Source organism: Uloborus diversus, chromosome 7 (genome assembly GCF_026930045.1).
Source record: "Uloborus diversus isolate 005 chromosome 7, Udiv.v.3.1, whole genome shotgun sequence".
Classification (NCBI taxonomy): domain Eukaryota; kingdom Metazoa; phylum Arthropoda; class Arachnida; order Araneae; family Uloboridae; genus Uloborus; species Uloborus diversus.
The window spans coordinates 2296985-2314918 of NC_072737.1; the positions used below are offsets into that span (position 1 = coordinate 2296985).

The 17934-nt window shown below is 33.0% G+C and overlaps 1 protein-coding gene across 1 annotated transcript in view; it reads right to left on the reverse strand.

Annotated features, from left to right (window-relative positions):
• Positions 1-233: 233 nt before the first annotated feature.
• The window catches only part of LOC129225776 (sorbitol dehydrogenase-like), a 44201-nt gene continuing 26500 nt past the window's right edge, over positions 234-17934 (reverse strand). Inside the window, exons 7-8 of the mRNA XM_054860285.1 lie at positions 3767-3942; positions 234-573 (exon numbers count right to left, since the gene is read on the reverse strand). Of these exons, the coding sequence (XP_054716260.1) occupies positions 298-573; positions 3767-3942 (452 nt within the window). The 3' untranslated portion in view covers positions 234-297. The remainder of the gene's footprint in view (positions 574-3766; positions 3943-17934) is intronic.

The window sequence follows — 17934 nt, forward strand, 5'->3', positions numbered from 1 at the left end:
TGTGGTGAAGAACAAATAAAAAAGTTTAAATTGAGAAAGTACTTAAATTAATTAATTTTTTAAAAAATTTTCGGAAAATTTAAAAAAACCCCAAAAGAGGGCTAAATAATGTTTTTTTTTTACATGGGTTTTTTCAAAAAAAAAACATCGGGTCCCATCCGGCCAACCATGATAACAAATTGAGTTATTTTCCTAAAATTCGGGTGTGCCGATGGATCAAAATTACGCAAATTTTTAATTCGGTACATGATTGTAATAACGGAGATTTGGAGGGCAAAAGGACAAGGTGAAACCTCTCTACTCGCAGCCAACCAGCACCTTGACTGCCCCCTCCAGCCCCCCTTGGGAGACCCTGAAGGCCTCCTCCGCATCCTGGATCCCGAAGCGATGAGTCATGAGGGGCCCCACGTCCAGGGCCCCGCAGGACAGGAGCCCCAGGACCGTGGGGTAACAGTCGGTGTAGCGAAACACGCCCCTCACTTCCAGCTCTCGGTTGACGACCTCTGGCATTGGCAAGGTCACTTCGGGGGACCCCAGGCCCACCAGGACCACGGTCCCTCCGGACTTTGTCACCTGGAAAAGAGATCATTTTGACTCACGGACTAGTCCGGCAACCATGTAGGGTGCACCGCAAAAGTTTAAGCCATAGACTAATAATAAGAATAGACCGAGCTATGGCAACCCTTTTGCTGCTCATAAACCAAACCATGTGACTGGTGGATATCCTAGCAACAGCGGCCGTTGATCGTAGCAGACGATCAACAAGAAATAAAATAAATTGAATTGATGGAACACGGAAGAATGATCTTTTATGGAGTCCGATTTGTAAATTTGTTGTTCTAAGTTGTAAATATTTTGTTAATATAGTGAGTTTTTCGTTTAGATAGTACTGTGCATTTTCTTTAGTCAATTTCAATTACTCTCTAAGCTATTAAAGATGCTAGCGTCCAAAAAGAATCGGCAAAACGGTAAGATTTTTACCTACCATTTCAATTTCAGATACCGATTAGGACATTTTTGCGTTAATGCAAAACGTTTATGCCACTACGTTCACGCCAACGCTGACGTAGCAGTTCCGAACGAAATAAAAGTTACTGAAAACTGTGATCAAAAATTAATTACTATGTCAAAATAATGCATAACTAAGAGAAATACAGTTCAATCTCTGCACCTGGAAAAAAATTATAATAAAAACACATTACGTCTTAAATACATGTCGAGTGCCAAACTATAGATAATCCTGCCATCTAACAACCATGCTGCCAAAGTTTTGGCCAAGCCTCCCACCAGTCACATGATGTATCCATGAACCAATTTTTTCATCAGCAAGTCAGGGAAAGCTCGGTCTACTCTTATTATTAGTCTATGGTTTAAGCACAATGCAAATTTTTTAATAATAAAATAATAGTTTAAAAAACTGAAAAAAACACTCTTTCGTAGCAAAATGAACTTAAAAGTGAAAAATAATCTTTGGATGATAGAAGTTGACCAATCATTTAATTTTAATGTAATACAAAAAAGCGTGGGGGGCTTCTTATCAGTTGTCTTGAATTTCTTCCATTTGTTGTCCAAGCAAAAATGTAAATAGACAGCACCCCACGCTTTTTTGTATTATACATATATCGCCAAGTGTTCGACAAATTATAACACCACTTGAGTTTACATCGAAATTAACAATGATTCCCCCCAAAAAGGGGCAAAAGACCCCCTTAGGAACATCCGAATGCAACCAAAAGGGAAGGTGCACAACTAGATACCACTAGGAGTCTATGTACCAAATTTCAACTTTCTAGGACGTACCGTTTTTGAGTTATGCGAGATACATATACACATACGCACATACATACGTACATACAGACGTCACGAGAAAATTCGTTGTAATTAACTCGGGGATCTTCAAAATGGATATTTCGGGTGTCTGTACGTTCCTAGGCACTTATCTACGTGTGGTCGAGTCGAAAAAAAAAAAAACTCAACATTCATTCGGGGGTGAGCAAAATGGAAATTAAGGTCGATTTTTGAGTGAAAATTTTTTAGACTACAATACTTCCTTTTTTGTAAAAGGAAGTAAAAAGGAAAACATTTCTAGGTCAAACAATCCTTGTGTTAGGCTCCTGGGACATAATATTGTTAGGGTTTTGGGGAATCACCCATGTGTCTGAAATTTTGAAAAATATAACCGTAACGAAAATCAGAAAGTAGATGCGACATTTTTTTGGCTGTCGCAAAATTCCCTGGTTTTTCAGTTTTTTCCACTCTACATTTTTCCAGTTTTTTTGGGGGGGTTTTCCTAATGGCATACTTGCCAACCTTCAAGTCGTATATAGATGATTCACCAGCAACATATCTTCACAACAGAATTATTAAATTATGCTTTAAAATAACATAAATACTAAATTTAAAATGATATGGGGATTTTTGGCAGATGTATGCTAATTGGTAGTAGCAAGAAAAATATACTGCAAAGGAAAAACCAAATAATAAGGAAAATTTGATTAAAATTTCGTACATTTCCAGTCTCTACTAAAAAAGTAGCTACAAAAATTTAATTACTCTAATCCAAAAAAAAAAAAAATCACTATAAACTGAAAATAAAATATAAAATAAGAAGGTATAGGATAGCACATGATAAAATAAATTCAAAGTTTTAAAATAATTGAAATATTTCCAAGATGCAAAAAGATTGAAATCTGCGGCAATTTTCGGCAAAGCACGTGCTTCTTTGAACATGCAATGTGGAAAGCTCCCAAAAAAGTAAACTTTTGCTAAATGAGTTATTATTTGGAAAAATTCTTATTCTTTCATTTTGGTAGATGACTATAGTCCATTTAGCGAGAGCTGATAGTGGACGTAAACAAAGCAACGTGACAATTGGCGTTACCGCTGTCTGCTTGGCGCTGGGATGATTGAAAACAGCGCCAACCAGATAAGCGTGATAGACATCGGTAAACGATATTTATCCGCGTTCTCATTCCTAATGTAAAGTAATATGAAATTTACTTTATTCAAATTAGATTAACTTCTCAACTCTTTCGGCACGTGTAAAGTTTCAGTTTTAGGTTGGCATCCTTTGATGCCCAATCATATGCAAATGAGGCAAGTATAAATAGCGAACGATTCCAATCGTTCTCTCTCTCTTCTTTTGTGTTCGTCAGCCTCTCGTGAGTTAGGTCCGATAGGTGTTGGGGAGTTGCGAACTCCGCCTCCTCTTATGGCCAGGGTTTATTCTTATGAACTTATTTTTGTTAGTTTATTTATTTTAGTTACTATGGACCAATAAATTTTTGGTAAGATTTTAAACAAGTTTCCAATGTTCATTTCTTCACATTAACATTTGATTCTGCACCTTCCACTGTGTGGTATTATCTCTGCTTGTATAAGCATGTAACATTGTTGACTGACTTACGAAATGTAGCCCTTCGGCTTTTCGTTTAAACATCGTAAGTTATCAAAGCGAAATGTCCGCGCTTTCAATGCGAACAGCATTGCCAATCGGGCGAGTAAGTCATGAAAGTAGTAACCCTCTTTGTTTACTTCCTCTATCAGCTCTCGCTGAACTGAGTATAGAAAGGGGCGCTATCTATTGAGAAGAAAGGGAAACTTTTGATGATTGACTGGAAAATACGGGATAAAAATCGTAAAAAACGGGAAATCGGGAGATGGAAGTAAAAAACGTCAGTCTCCCGTTGAAAACAGTAAAGTTGGCAAGTATGTAATGGCATGGCAACCCTGTCCACACCCTCCCCAACAAGACGACGATTCTCACCTTCAGGGACAACTGGATGCAGCTCTGGGCTCCGGAACACTCGAGAGTGATGTCTGGGCAACCCCCCAACAGACACTTGATCTCCTCCGAGACCAGTTCTTCGCTTTTGTCTCTCACGCACACCTGATGAGTGGCCCCCAGCTTCTTAGCCAACTCCAGACGACCAGGGCAGATGTCTGCAGAAAAGAACATTATTCAGGGTGGTAACATAACCTGGAATTCTCGGGGAAATTTCAATTTCTGGAAAAAAATCAGGGTACAGTAGAACCGCTCGATAACGGATACCAAGGGAACCAGAAAAATTGTCCTTAAAATAGAGGTGTCCCTTCTTCGGAGGTAGATGAAATAATGCATACAGTAGAAGACCGTTATAACGCCGACCTATATAACGCAATTCTCTATAAAGCGCACAACTTTTCAGAAGTAAACAATAGGTTTTGAAGTTTAAAAAATCCCTCTGTTTTGCCTTGCAAACATAAAAACTGCTAGGCAAATTAAATCTTGAAAGTTTTTCATCTTTCCATCTTAATTCAAAGCTTTTTAATTGAAAACTAGTACTCATAGTAAACAGAAAATAACAGATGGCTCTTGAAAATGCAGCTGTTATGCAAACCATGAAGCTAGCAGAAGTGCAGGATAATGCACTTTCTTTTCATTGTGAAACATATTTATTTGTGAACAACTAATTGTAATAGTGGTGCTTTAATATATTGCAGATAAAACTCATTCTGAAGTGCTAATATATAGATATATTCTGAATCTTAGTTTCAAAAGTTGTGAAATGACCTATATAACGCAAAAACCTGTATAACGCAAAAGCTCTGGTCCTGAGGTGTGCGTTATAACGGTCTTCTACTGTATTAACCCAGTAATTTCGTAAAAACCAAATGCTATTAACGTTCAACATAAAATGCTAAAATTGATTAATGTATACTGAATACAAATCAAAATTATTCAAAATTTCGAAATTCATCCTTTTAATAATTAAACTTGAATCAAAAATTTCACAATGGTAAAATTGTGTAGCATACGTGAATTATTTGAAGTAATTCCTTACATGGACTTGTTTGATTTCAGGCAATTTAAAATTCAGTACAATACAAATTCCAAACAATGCTCACATTTGAAGTGTTATTTACACAAAAATATTCATGGGTCATTGACTATCCATTGGCTGTTAACCGACTTCAATAAGTTCCCGAGAGGAAAAAACACGCATGTAAATTTTAGTAAAAATTTTACAATACATCATATTACTACACGTAAAAATTTCACTACTAGTTGAATTTGAGATACTTAAATTCCTGTAAATTCAATACTTTGTATACATTTACATATTAATTTTTGTAAGTATTATCTAACTGTCCCTTAAAGGAGGTTTTACTGTATTTTAAAAAGTTCTCAAAATATCAGGGGAAAATATAATTTTCAACCACCAAACCTCTAAAAATTTTCCTCCCTGTTATTTCTTTTCACTTTGACACAATTTTTTTTTTTTTTTTTTTTTTTTTTGCCATACAGAAATTTTCACATTCAAAAATTTTTAACTGCTACAAACCAGCAAAGTCTCGGTCAATCCGAACAAAAAAATGGAAAAAATGTTTAAAACTACCTCAAATCAGATGTGCTTCTTTTCATTATTTTTTTATTTACTCACTAGTGGTACTCGCACGGCTTTGCCCGTAGTAGAAAAATTGAAAGGTCTTCGGGTTCGCTTGTATATTTACAAATAATGTATGGTGAATTTCTCGCCAATTGGCTTGTGCCCATTTTACGGTTCCACGTTATGATAACTTGGTAAATTACTCATCCACCTTATGATAATTTTGCCCGGGAAAATGTTCTTAAAATTGGAATAGAAAAAGATCCACATCGAATTTTCCAAACATCGCTTCGAGGTGCACACCCCCATGCGACAAACTAATTCTGTGTCAAATTTCATGAAAATCGGCCGAACGGTCTAGGCGCTATGCGCATCACATACAGACAGACAGACAGAGAGAGATCCAGACAGAGAGACTTTCAGCTTTATTATTAGTAAAGAAAAGTTCTGATGATCTTGTTGGTAATTATTAATAGGATTTTTATACTTTGTTTCATACAGTTGTTGATACAGCTATGATCACACTATTTTTTACATCTGTGTTGGGAATTGTATTTTGTTTTTCGATTATTATTAAGCTTTGTTAGAAGGCTTGTAAATAAAATTTATTTATTTTCATTAAAACTTTAATTGGGAATAATTTAATTAAAATTCTCAAATCAGTTTGAGAGCAAGTTTTCAAATGTCACAAGTTAGATGTTGAGCTGGATAAAATTTAATTTAAAAAAAGCTGAGTCTTCAAGTAATTTTAATGTTAATCTTTCTTTCTTGTTTTCTGATATAAAAATCTACTGTTTTTCCTCATATTTTTCAAACTAATGTCAGTTCTTAGTGAAATATTTTCTTCTTGTTTACTTTCCTTGGCGACATCTTTCCCAATCAACTAAAACAAGTTTTTAGCTTTATTCTTACAAATTTTTGTCAATTTAGGAGATGTATTCTACTAAAATTATTGAAATGATGACACAAAATTTAGTGATCAGAATTTTTTTTGTGCAAAATGTAAAAAAAAATATCTAAAATGTTCTGTAAATATTTCTTTCTTTGCAAAAACTTAATTTGCGAGAAAGAACGAGCCATTGATGGCTTGAAAAAGAAAACAAAATTCTTGCCTGTTCTTATGCTGTAAATTATATCCATTATAATGCACGGCTTTGCTCGTAATAGAAAAATCAAAAGGTCTTTTGGTTTGCGTGTACATTTACAAATAATGTATGGTGAATTTTCTCACCTGTTGGCTTGTGCCCATGTTACGGTTCCACATATGATCATTTCGTCATTTACTTGTCCATCTCATGATAATTTTGTTCTTAAAATTGGAGTAGAAAAAGAACCCCATCGAATTTTCGAAACATCGCTTTAAGGAGCACACCCCCATGCTACATACTAACTTTGTGCCAAATTTCATGAAAATCGGTCGAACGATCTAGGCGCTATGCGTGTCACAAAGATCCAGACATCCTACAGACATCCTCCGGACAGATAGACTTTCAGCTTTATTATTATTAAAGAAGATTAAGAGAGTTTAAAAATACATATACATATATTTCACTTTTAGAAAATGGTGGCTCATGTCACTTTGGATTACTGGAAACTCGGGTTATCCGGAAATTTTTCTCCAGATTGAAAATTGACACTATTCGTACGATATAAATAGGGGTACATTTTAATTCCTCGTACAAAGTGAAGGGAGTATTTTTTTCACAAAAAATTCATTACTCAAATTTCCGCTTCAATTGCAACTAAACGAATTTCGACTTAAGTTTTTCACTACACTTTGTCGGTACATATTTATTTATGCACGCACAGTTTTAGGGAACCAAACATGCATTTTAGATGCGCACAGATTGTTATACTTTAAGTCTTTATAGGAAAAAATTTCTTTTCATTTACAAACTAAGTTTTAGGGAACCAAACATGCATTTTAGATGTGCGCAGATTGTTATACTTTAAGTCTTTATAGGAAAAAATTTCTTTTCATTTACAAACTAAGTTTTAGGGAACCAAACATGCATTTTAGATGTGCACAGATTGTTTACTTTAAGTCTTTATAGGAAAAAATTTCTTTTCATTTACAAACTAAGTTTTAGGGAACCAAACATGCATTTTAGATGTGCGCAGATTGTTATACTTTAAGTCTTTATAGGAAAAAATTTCTTTTCATTTACAAATTAAGTTTTAGGGAACCAAACATGCATTTTAGAAGCGCACAGATTGTTTACTTTAAGTCTTTATAGGAAAAAATTTCTTTTCATTTACAAACTAAGTTTTAGGGAACCAAACATGCATTTTAGATGTGCACAGATTGTTTACTTTAAGTCTTTATAGGAAAAAATTTCTTTTCATTTACAAATTAAGTTTTAGGGAACCAAACATGCATTTTAGATGCGCACAGATTGTTTACTTTAAGTCTTTATAGGAAAAAATTTCTTTTCATTTACAAATTAAGTTTTAGGGAACCAAACATGCATTTTAGATGCGCACAGATTGTTTACTTTAAGTCTTTATAGGAAAAAATTTCTTTTCATTTACAAACTAAGTTTTAGGGAACCAAACATGCATTTTAGATGTGCACAGATTGTTTACTTTAAGTCTTTATAGGAAAAAATTTCTTTTCATTTACAAACTAAGTTTTAGGGAACCAAACATGCATTTTAGATGTGCACAGATTGTTTACTTTAAGTCTTTATAGGAAAAAATTTCTTTTCATTTACAAACTAAGTTTTAGGGAACCAAACATGCATTTTAGATGTGCACAGATTGTTTACTTTAAGTCTTTATAGGAAAAAATTTCTTTTCATTTACAAATTAAGTTTTAGGGAACCAAACATGCATTTTAGATGCGCACAGATTGTTTACTTTAAGTCTTTATAGGAAAAAATTTCTTTTCATTTACAAACTAAGTTTTAGGGAACCAAACATGCATTTTAGATGCGCACAGATTGTTTACTTTTGTGAGCATTATGTGTAGTGAAATTTAGACTTACTACACCGCTAGTAGAAGTGAACTTGCAAATAAAAATGTCCATAGCCTGAAGTTGGAAAGAAAAACACGTGAAGCATTTTTCCTCATGGAAAATCTGTATTTATTATCCACAAAGGATTACTTAAGTTGACGAACAACATCTTCATTGATATAAAAAAAACATTTAGACGAATAGACAAAGATTAGCCGCTAAAATACAACGATACATTCAGTTTTTACGAACATGCTGATTCCTAGGAATATATGGCATTTACGTAACATACAAAATAAGCCTAAAGGCGTTTTAAGACTTTGAAATAGACATCACGTTGTATTACGCCCTGCCAGGAGTAAAGGGCACTGGCAGACATCACGAAATCACGTACAACACATTTTGCGGCTATGTGAGGTGAGAAAGAGAGAGCGAAAAAGATCGCTCGAAGTATTTAAAGGTCTTCACATGGCTTTCAAATTAAGAATATGCAAAATACAAGATGTGTTGCCAATGCAAGAAAGTTAAAGATATGTTGCCAATCAAAAAGTAACTCAATCTACAAAAAATTCTCGCGGTTATAAGATACAATGAACTGGTGACTCGGTTCACCCAAAAGTTCATTCACTTGACTGAGTCATTGCAACCGATCGCACACATGACGTCACAACGTGATGCAATGTTTACATCGAAAAAGGATTGATACTGCATGATGCAAAAACGTTTTTTTTTTTTTTTTTTCAAATTAAGTGATTCTTTCACTTTTTGTGAAAGTTTAAATTAAAAATCTAACAACTTTAAGTCTTTATAGGAAAAAATTTCTTTTCATTTACAAATTAAGTTTTAGGGAACCAAACATGCATTTTAGATGCGCACAGATTGTTTACTTTAAGTCTTTATAGGAAAAAATTTCTTTTCATTTACAAATTAAGTTTTAGGGAACCAAACATGCATTTTAGATGTGCACAGATTGTTTACTTTAAGTCTTTATAGGAAAAAATTTCTTTTCATTTACAAATTAAGTTTTAGGGAACCAAACATGCATTTTAGATGCGCACAGATTGTTTACTTTAAGTCTTTATAGGAAAAAATTTCTTTTCATTTACAAACTAAGTTTTAGGGAACCAAACATGCATTTTAGATGTGCACAGATTGTTTACTTTAAGTCTTTATAGGAAAAAATTTCTTTTCATTTACAAATTAAGTTTTAGGGAACCAAACATGCATTTTAGATGCGCACAGATTGTTTACTTTAAGTCTTTATAGGAAAAAATTTCTTTTCATTTACAAACTAAGTTTTAGGGAACCAAACATGCATTTTAGATGTGCACAGATTGTTTACTTTAAGTCTTTATAGGAAAAAATTTCTTTTCATTTACAAATTAAGTTTTAGGGAACCAAACATGCATTTTAGATGCGCACAGATTGTTTACTTTAAGTCTTTATAGGAAAAAATTTCTTTTCATTTACAAACTAAGTTTTAGGGAACCAAACATGCATTTTAGATGCGCACAGATTGTTTACTTTTGTGAGCATTATGTGTAGTGAAATTTAGACTTACTACACCGCTAGTAGAAGTGAACTTGCAAATAAAAATGTCCATAGCCTGAAGTTGGAAAGAAAAACACGTGAAGCATTTTTCCTCATGGAAAATCTGTATTTATTATCCACAAAGGATTACTTAAGTTGACGAACAACATCTTCATTGATATAAAAAAAACATTTAGACGAATAGACAAAGATTAGCCGCTAAAATACAACGATACATTCAGTTTTTACGAACATGCTGATTCCTAGGAATATATGGCATTTACGTAACATACAAAATAAGCCTAAAGGCGTTTTAAGACTTTGAAATAGACATCACGTTGTATTACGCCCTGCCAGGAGTAAAGGGCACTGGCAGACATCACGAAATCACGTACAACACATTTTGCGGCTATGTGAGGTGAGAAAGAGAGAGCGAAAAAGATCGCTCGAAGTATTTAAAGGTCTTCACATGGCTTTCAAATTAAGAATATGCAAAATACAAGATGTGTTGCCAATGCAAGAAAGTTAAAGATATGTTGCCAATCAAAAAGTAACTCAATCTACAAAAAATTCTCGCGGTTATAAGATACAATGAACTGGTGACTCGGTTCACCCAAAAGTTCATTCACTTGACTGAGTCATTGCAACCGATCGCACACATGACGTCACAACGTGATGCAATGTTTACATCGAAAAAGGATTGATACTGCATGATGCAAAAACGTTTTTTTTTTTTTTTTTCAAATTAAGTGATTCTTTCACTTTTTGTGAAAGTTTAAATTAAAAATCTAACAAGCGGCCCCATTTTTGCAACATGCACAACAATCAGAAAAATTCACAATAAATTCAAATTGACAAAGTCACCATTGAATTTCACAAAAATTTTACACACCCAAAAAGTTCAAATTTAGGTTATATATTTTTCCCCCCAAAAATAATGTCACAAAAATGTCCAAGTTGAGATTTGGTATAAGGTTTTGTCAAAGCATCAGCTAAATTTAATTTAGAACTCACATACATTAATTTAAACAATTTTTCATTTACTAGATTTCTCAAAAAATGATACTTGATATCAATATGTTTACTTCTTTGATTTTGTATAGGACTTTTGGAAAAATCTATTGCAGCAATGTTGTCACAAAATATTTCACAATTTTTCAAAATTAAATTCAAATTTTCATTTTTTAAAATTTTCATGATCCAGACAAATTCTTTAGCAGCCTCTGTCAAAGTGACATATTCGGCTTCCATAGTGGAAAGAGCAATACATTTATGCTTAAAGGTTTTCCACATGATAGGTGCATTATCTAGCAAAATGATGTAACCTCCTATTGAAACCCTATCATCTCTACTAGCTGCCCAATCTGAATCAGAATAACATTTAATATTTAAATTTGAAATATTTGATAACTTCAATTTAAGATTTTTCGTATACAAAACATAACCAAGAAGACGAAGTAAACCATGCCAATGTTTTTCACCATAATTAGATTGAAATTGGGAAAATATATTCAGAGCATATGTTATGTCGGGACGAGTTCTACTAGCCAAAAAGGATAAACAGCCAATTAAATTTCGATATGGTAAAGAATTACATTTATCTATTTCTAACTTACTAGTAGGCGAATCAATTTTTGAATAAACCACCCCAACCGAAATAGGAACATTACTAATTGGAATATTATAACTAGAATACAACTCGACAATTTTATTAATATACGTTGTCTGATGAATATACCAATTACCATCAATGTTTTGAAATTCAACACCCAGAAGTTTTCTTATTTCACCCAAAATTTTTAACTCAAAATGATTTCTTAAAAAATTTACAATTTCATTCAAATCAGATTTTAGTTTGCCAAAAAGTATGATATCATCAACATAAAAAAGAAGAATAACCTTATTTTTATATATGTAACAACAATTACACCAATCTAAACTAGAAAAGTTCATTTTCAAAAGTGTTTCATGGAGTTGATAGTACCACATTCTACCACTTTGGTGTAAACCGTACAAAGCTTTCTTTAACAAACAAACTTTACCAGGCTCTAGTACATATCCACTAGGTTGTTTCATATATACATTAGTATCCAAATTAGCATACAAATAAGCGTTATTTATGTCTACATGCAGATGACACCATTTAAAAAGACATACAAAAATACAGAAAAACAATCTGATTATAGAAAAATCAATGACTGGGCTAAAAACTTCTTGGAATGATTCTCCAGCTTCCTGAAGGTAACCTTGGGCACATAACCGAGCACGGTATTTCACAATATTCCCTTGCTGATCTTCTTTTACCGTATATACCCACCGATTTCCCAAAATTTTACTATGTTCAGGTGGATCCACTAACTCCCATACACCGCGATTATATATGGTTTGTATTTCCTGATCCATCGCGTTAATCCAATGTTTAGATTCCCTAGAATTAATGGCTTCTTCAAAATTTAATGGAAGTTTAATTTCAGCAAGATTTCCCTCTAAAATTTCTATTACCTTTCCCTCTTTTAAATTTTTGCCCGAAAAGTTAAAATATGATTCATCAAATTCAATTTTGTTATCATTACAATATTTAATAACTTCATTTAAAGAACGCAAGCGAATATTTGAACCTTCAATCCTATAGTAAATATCAGTTCTATCACCCGATGGTCTAGGAACAGCTTGACGCAACCAATTAATTTCGGAACAAGGTTTTAATTCTTCACTAGGACTATCACCGGAAAGCTCATCCACTCCCTGATTTGAAGTTACAGGATATTCATAATCAAAATTGTCAGGTAAGTATTTCATAACCCTTGGACTACTTGATCCAGAACCTAGTACAACATCTGCCCCTTTAGTTCCCTCATCAAAACTGACATTACATGTTTCTATGATTCTTTGTTCGTCTTCCAGCCAGACACGATAACCTCTAGTATTTTGAGCGTAACCTAACAAAATTCCTGGTTTAGATTTATCGTCCAATTCTTTCTTTTCTGACTTGGAACATTTACAAAAGTGAAACAGCCAAAAGTTCTGAGATGTTTCACGTTAGGCTTTTTATTGAAAAACAGTTCAAACGGGGTATGATTGCTCCCATGACAAGACCTATTCCAAACATAAGAAAAACAAAATGCAGCTTCCCCCCAGAATTTCGAAGGTAAGTTACTCTCTTTTAAAAGTGCTCTAACTCCCCCCATTAATGTCTGGTTAAACCGTTCAATTATGCCATTCATCATCGGTGTGTAGGGATTAGTTTTCTCATGCCTAATGCCACGGTTATTCAAGAAAATTTCAAAATTTTGATTGCAAAATTCTTTCCCCCCATCTGTACGAATTGATTTAATTTTCCTCCCTAAAAGCCTTTCATTACGATTTAAAAATCTTACAAAAATATTGAAAACATCCGACTTCAATTTCATAGGGTATACAGCAACGCGTTTTGAAAAATCGTCCATAATGGATAAATAATATTTCTCTCCCCTCAAAGTTAAATTTGGGACTTCACCTACATCCATGTGTATAAGCTCTAAAGGTTTAGAAGATCTCACGGCCCCAATCGATTTAAAAGAAATACTCCTAGCTTTAGTATATTTACAAATTTCACAATAGTTAACATTTTTATTCAATTCAGGAAGACCTCTAACACTATTGTTTTTGCTAGTTCTAGAAATATATTCATAATTAATGTGACAATATCTCTTGTGCCATAAATCTTCAGGTGAAATTTTACCAATTTTTTCAGAAATGTTACAAACAGGTTCAGAATTATCACAATGTTCACTATTTTTCAAATACAAATATCTATTAGGCTTAAAGAAATATAAATTTATGTCATTTCTACGCTTTGCATAAAATAATTGATTCCAATTTTTGTCATAAACTTTAAGAATGGTATTATGACCAACAAATTTGTTACCTTCCTGTTCCAATTTAGATAATGACAATAAATTACGACGGATTTCAGGATTGTACAGAACATCTTTCAAGATAATTTTCCTATGTCTACCATTAATTTTGACCAACAATTGAATTGTACCAATCCCTAAAATATTGCTTTGTTTACCGTCAACAGCCATAGACATTTTTAAGTTATTAACTGGTCTAAAATCAGAGAAAAGATTTTTATTTTTAGTGACATGTGACGTAGCTCCAGAATCGGCAATCCACGTTATGTCTGAATCAGATGAAGTAATATTCAAAGCTTCTGACTCATTAATTTCACTCACATTATGTTGAGAATTAGAAGACCCTTGAGAAAAATTTTTAGAATTTAACTTTGCCTTAAATTTAAAACAATCAACCTTTTTATGCCCAAAAATCCCACAAAAATTACATTTCCCTTTAAATCTATTTTTACTAAAATTTGACACAGGTTTACAACTACTTTTACAAGGATGGATCTTACCGGCAGGTAGCGAATTCGGAACGGTCACATACACAGCAGGTGTCTGTAGTGGAACGTTCATTTCAGAAATTCTATTTGCTTCGAGCAACAGTTCTTGTTCTATTTTCAATGGGGTAAAGTCCACGTCAGACCATCTGTAGATTTGCTGTACAATGGATGCAAACTCAGGGGGTAAACTCCGGATATACTGGAAACCTATGTAAAGGTCGGACATCGCATGGCCAACTTCTTTTAATTGTGACGCGGCTGCTTTCACTCGGCAGATGAAAAGACCAACCGTTTCTCCATCTTGAAACTTGACTTGAAAAAACTTATCCAACAGGGATATTAATCTGGCACGGGTGTCAGGTTCAAAATACTTGCACAAGATTTCCCAAGCTATCTTTCCTTCAGTAGTGCATTCGATGAGAGGCTTGAATTCTTCTGACAGGAACTGATAAATAGTAGTATAAGCTCGAGTTCTTCTAAGATTCAATTCCGCTTTATCTCGGAACGTCAATTTTTCTTCTTCAGGTTTCTTTTCTTTTTCGTCAGCTTCGATGAATTCCCAGCTGCCCGAATGACGCAAGACAACTTGTATGTTTCTCTTCCAAGTATTCCAATTATTGGCATTTAGTAAAGGTATTGTAGGGACTTCCATACTTTCAAAAATTTCACGATGTTTTAAAAATTCTTCAGAGCATAAAAATTCAAATTTTCCAAGTTCTTCAGGTTATGGCCAGGAATTGCAAAGTCCAGGTGACCTGGGCCCATAACCACTTGTGAGCATTATGTGTAGTGAAATTTAGACTTACTACACCGCTAGTAGAAGTGAACTTGCAAATAAAAATGTCCATAGCCTGAAGTTGGAAAGAAAAACACGTGAAGCATTTTTCCTCATGGAAAATCTGTATTTATTATCCACAAAGGATTACTTAAGTTGACGAACAACATCTTCATTGATATAAAAAAAACATTTAGACGAATAGACAAAGATTAGCCGCTAAAATACAACGATACATTCAGTTTTTACGAACATGCTGATTCCTAGGAATATATGGCATTTACGTAACATACAAAATAAGCCTAAAGGCGTTTTAAGACTTTGAAATAGACATCACGTTGTATTACGCCCTGCCAGGAGTAAAGGGCACTGGCAGACATCACGAAATCACGTACAACACATTTTGCGGCTATGTGAGGTGAGAAAGAGAGAGCGAAAAAGATCGCTCGAAGTATTTAAAGGTCTTCACATGGCTTTCAAATTAAGAATATGCAAAATACAAGATGTGTTGCCAATGCAAGAAAGTTAAAGATATGTTGCCAATCAAAAAGTAACTCAATCTACAAAAAATTCTCGCGGTTATAAGATACAATGAACTGGTGACTCGGTTCACCCAAAAGTTCATTCACTTGACTGAGTCATTGCAACCGATCGCACACATGACGTCACAACGTGATGCAATGTTTACATCGAAAAAGGATTGATACTGCATGATGCAAAAACGTTTTTTTTTTTTTTTTTCAAATTAAGTGATTCTTTCACTTTTTGTGAAAGTTTAAATTAAAAATCTAACAACTTTAAGTCTTTATAGGAAAAAATTTCTTTTCATTTACAAATTAAGTTTTAGGGAACCAAACATGCATTTTAGATGCGCACAGATTGTTTACTTTAAGTCTTTATAGGAAAAAATTTCTTTTCATTTACAAATTAAGTTTTAGGGAACCAAACATGCATTTTAGATGTGCACAGATTGTTTACTTTAAGTCTTTATAGGAAAAAATTTCTTTTCATTTACAAATTAAGTTTTAGGGAACCAAACATGCATTTTAGATGCGCACAGATTGTTTACTTTAAGTCTTTATAGGAAAAAATTTCTTTTCATTTACAAATTAAGTTTTAGGGAACCAAACATGCATTTTAGATGCGCACAGATTGTTTACTTTAAGTCTTTATAGGAAAAAATTTCTTTTCATTTACAAATTAAGTTTTAGGGAACCAAACATGCATTTTAGATGCGCACAGATTGTTTACTTTAAGTCTTTATAGGAAAAAATTTCTTTTCATTTACAAATTAAGTTTTAGGGAACCAAACATGCATTTTAGATGCGCACAGATTGTTTACTTTAAGTCTTTATAGGAAAAAATTTCTTTTCATTTACAAATTAAGTTTTAGGGAACCAAACATGCATTTTAGAAGCGCACAGATTGTTATACTTTAAGTCTTTATAGGAAAAAATTTCTTTTCATTTACAAATTAAGTTTTAGGGAACCAAACATGCATTTTAGATGCGCACAGATTGTTTACTTTAAGTCTTTATAGGAAAAAATTTCTTTTCATTTACAAATTAAGTTTTAGGGAACCAAACATGCATTTTAGATGCGCACAGATTGTTTACTTTAAGTCTTTATAGGAAAAAATTTCTTTTCATTTACAAATTAAGTTTTAGGGAACCAAACATGCATTTTAGATGCGCACAGATTGTTTACTTAAAGTCTTTATAGGAAAAAATTTCTTTTCATTTACAAACTAAGTTTTAGGGAACCAAACATGCATTTTAGATGTGCACAGATTGTTTACTTTAAGTCTTTATAGGAAAAAATTTCTTTTCATTTACAAATTAAGTTTTAGGGAACCAAACATGCATTTTAGATGTGCGCAGATTGTTATACTTTAAGTCTTTATAGGAAAAAATTTCTTTTCATTTACAAACTAAGTTTTAGGGAACCAAACATGCATTTTAGATGTGCACAGATTGTTTACTTTAAGTCTTTATAGGAAAAAATTTCTTTTCATTTACAAATTAAGTTTTAGGGAACCAAACATGCATTTTAGATGCGCACAGATTGTTTACTTTAAGTCTTTATAGGAAAAAATTTCTTTTCATTTACAAACTAAGTTTTAGGGAACCAAACATGCATTTTAGATGTGCACAGATTGTTTACTTTAAGTCTTTATAGGAAAAAATTTCTTTTCATTTACAAACTAAGTTTTAGGGAACCAAACATGCATTTTAGATGTGCACAGATTGTTTACTTTAAGTCTTTATAGGAAAAAATTTCTTTTCATTTACAAACTAAGTTTTAGGGAACCAAACATGCATTTTAGATGTGCACAGATTGTTTACTTTAAGTCTTTATAGGAAAAAATTTCTTTTCATTTACAAATTAAGTTTTAGGGAACCAAACATGCATTTTAGATGCGCACAGATTGTTTACTTTAAGTCTTTATAGGAAAAAATTTCTTTTCATTTACAAATTAACTTCCCAATTTTCTTACGAAAGTGATCGTATAGCTTTTCTTAATATACGACTCGTCAACCCAGATACGAATTCTTTTCATTAAACACTTCACATCCAAATTTCTAGATAAGAGAAATACAGCGTCACTTGCTCAAAATATGCAATCTTATTGCATCGTGGGATAAAAATATGAAATCCACTTTAACATACATATTTCCTTATTCATTGTAGTAAAAGCAATTCAATTACGCCTCAATTTTTTCTAAACAAGAAATAGCATGTGACACAAAAATTTTGCAAACTCTCATCAAACACAAAAATGTTTAATTAGAAAATAATCGAAGTTACATGAGGCGTTACACACTGAATATTAATCATCAATATTAAAACCTTAATCTTCTATATATATAAAAATGAATGTTTGTCTGTATGTCATCCATGAACTCAAAAACTACCCGG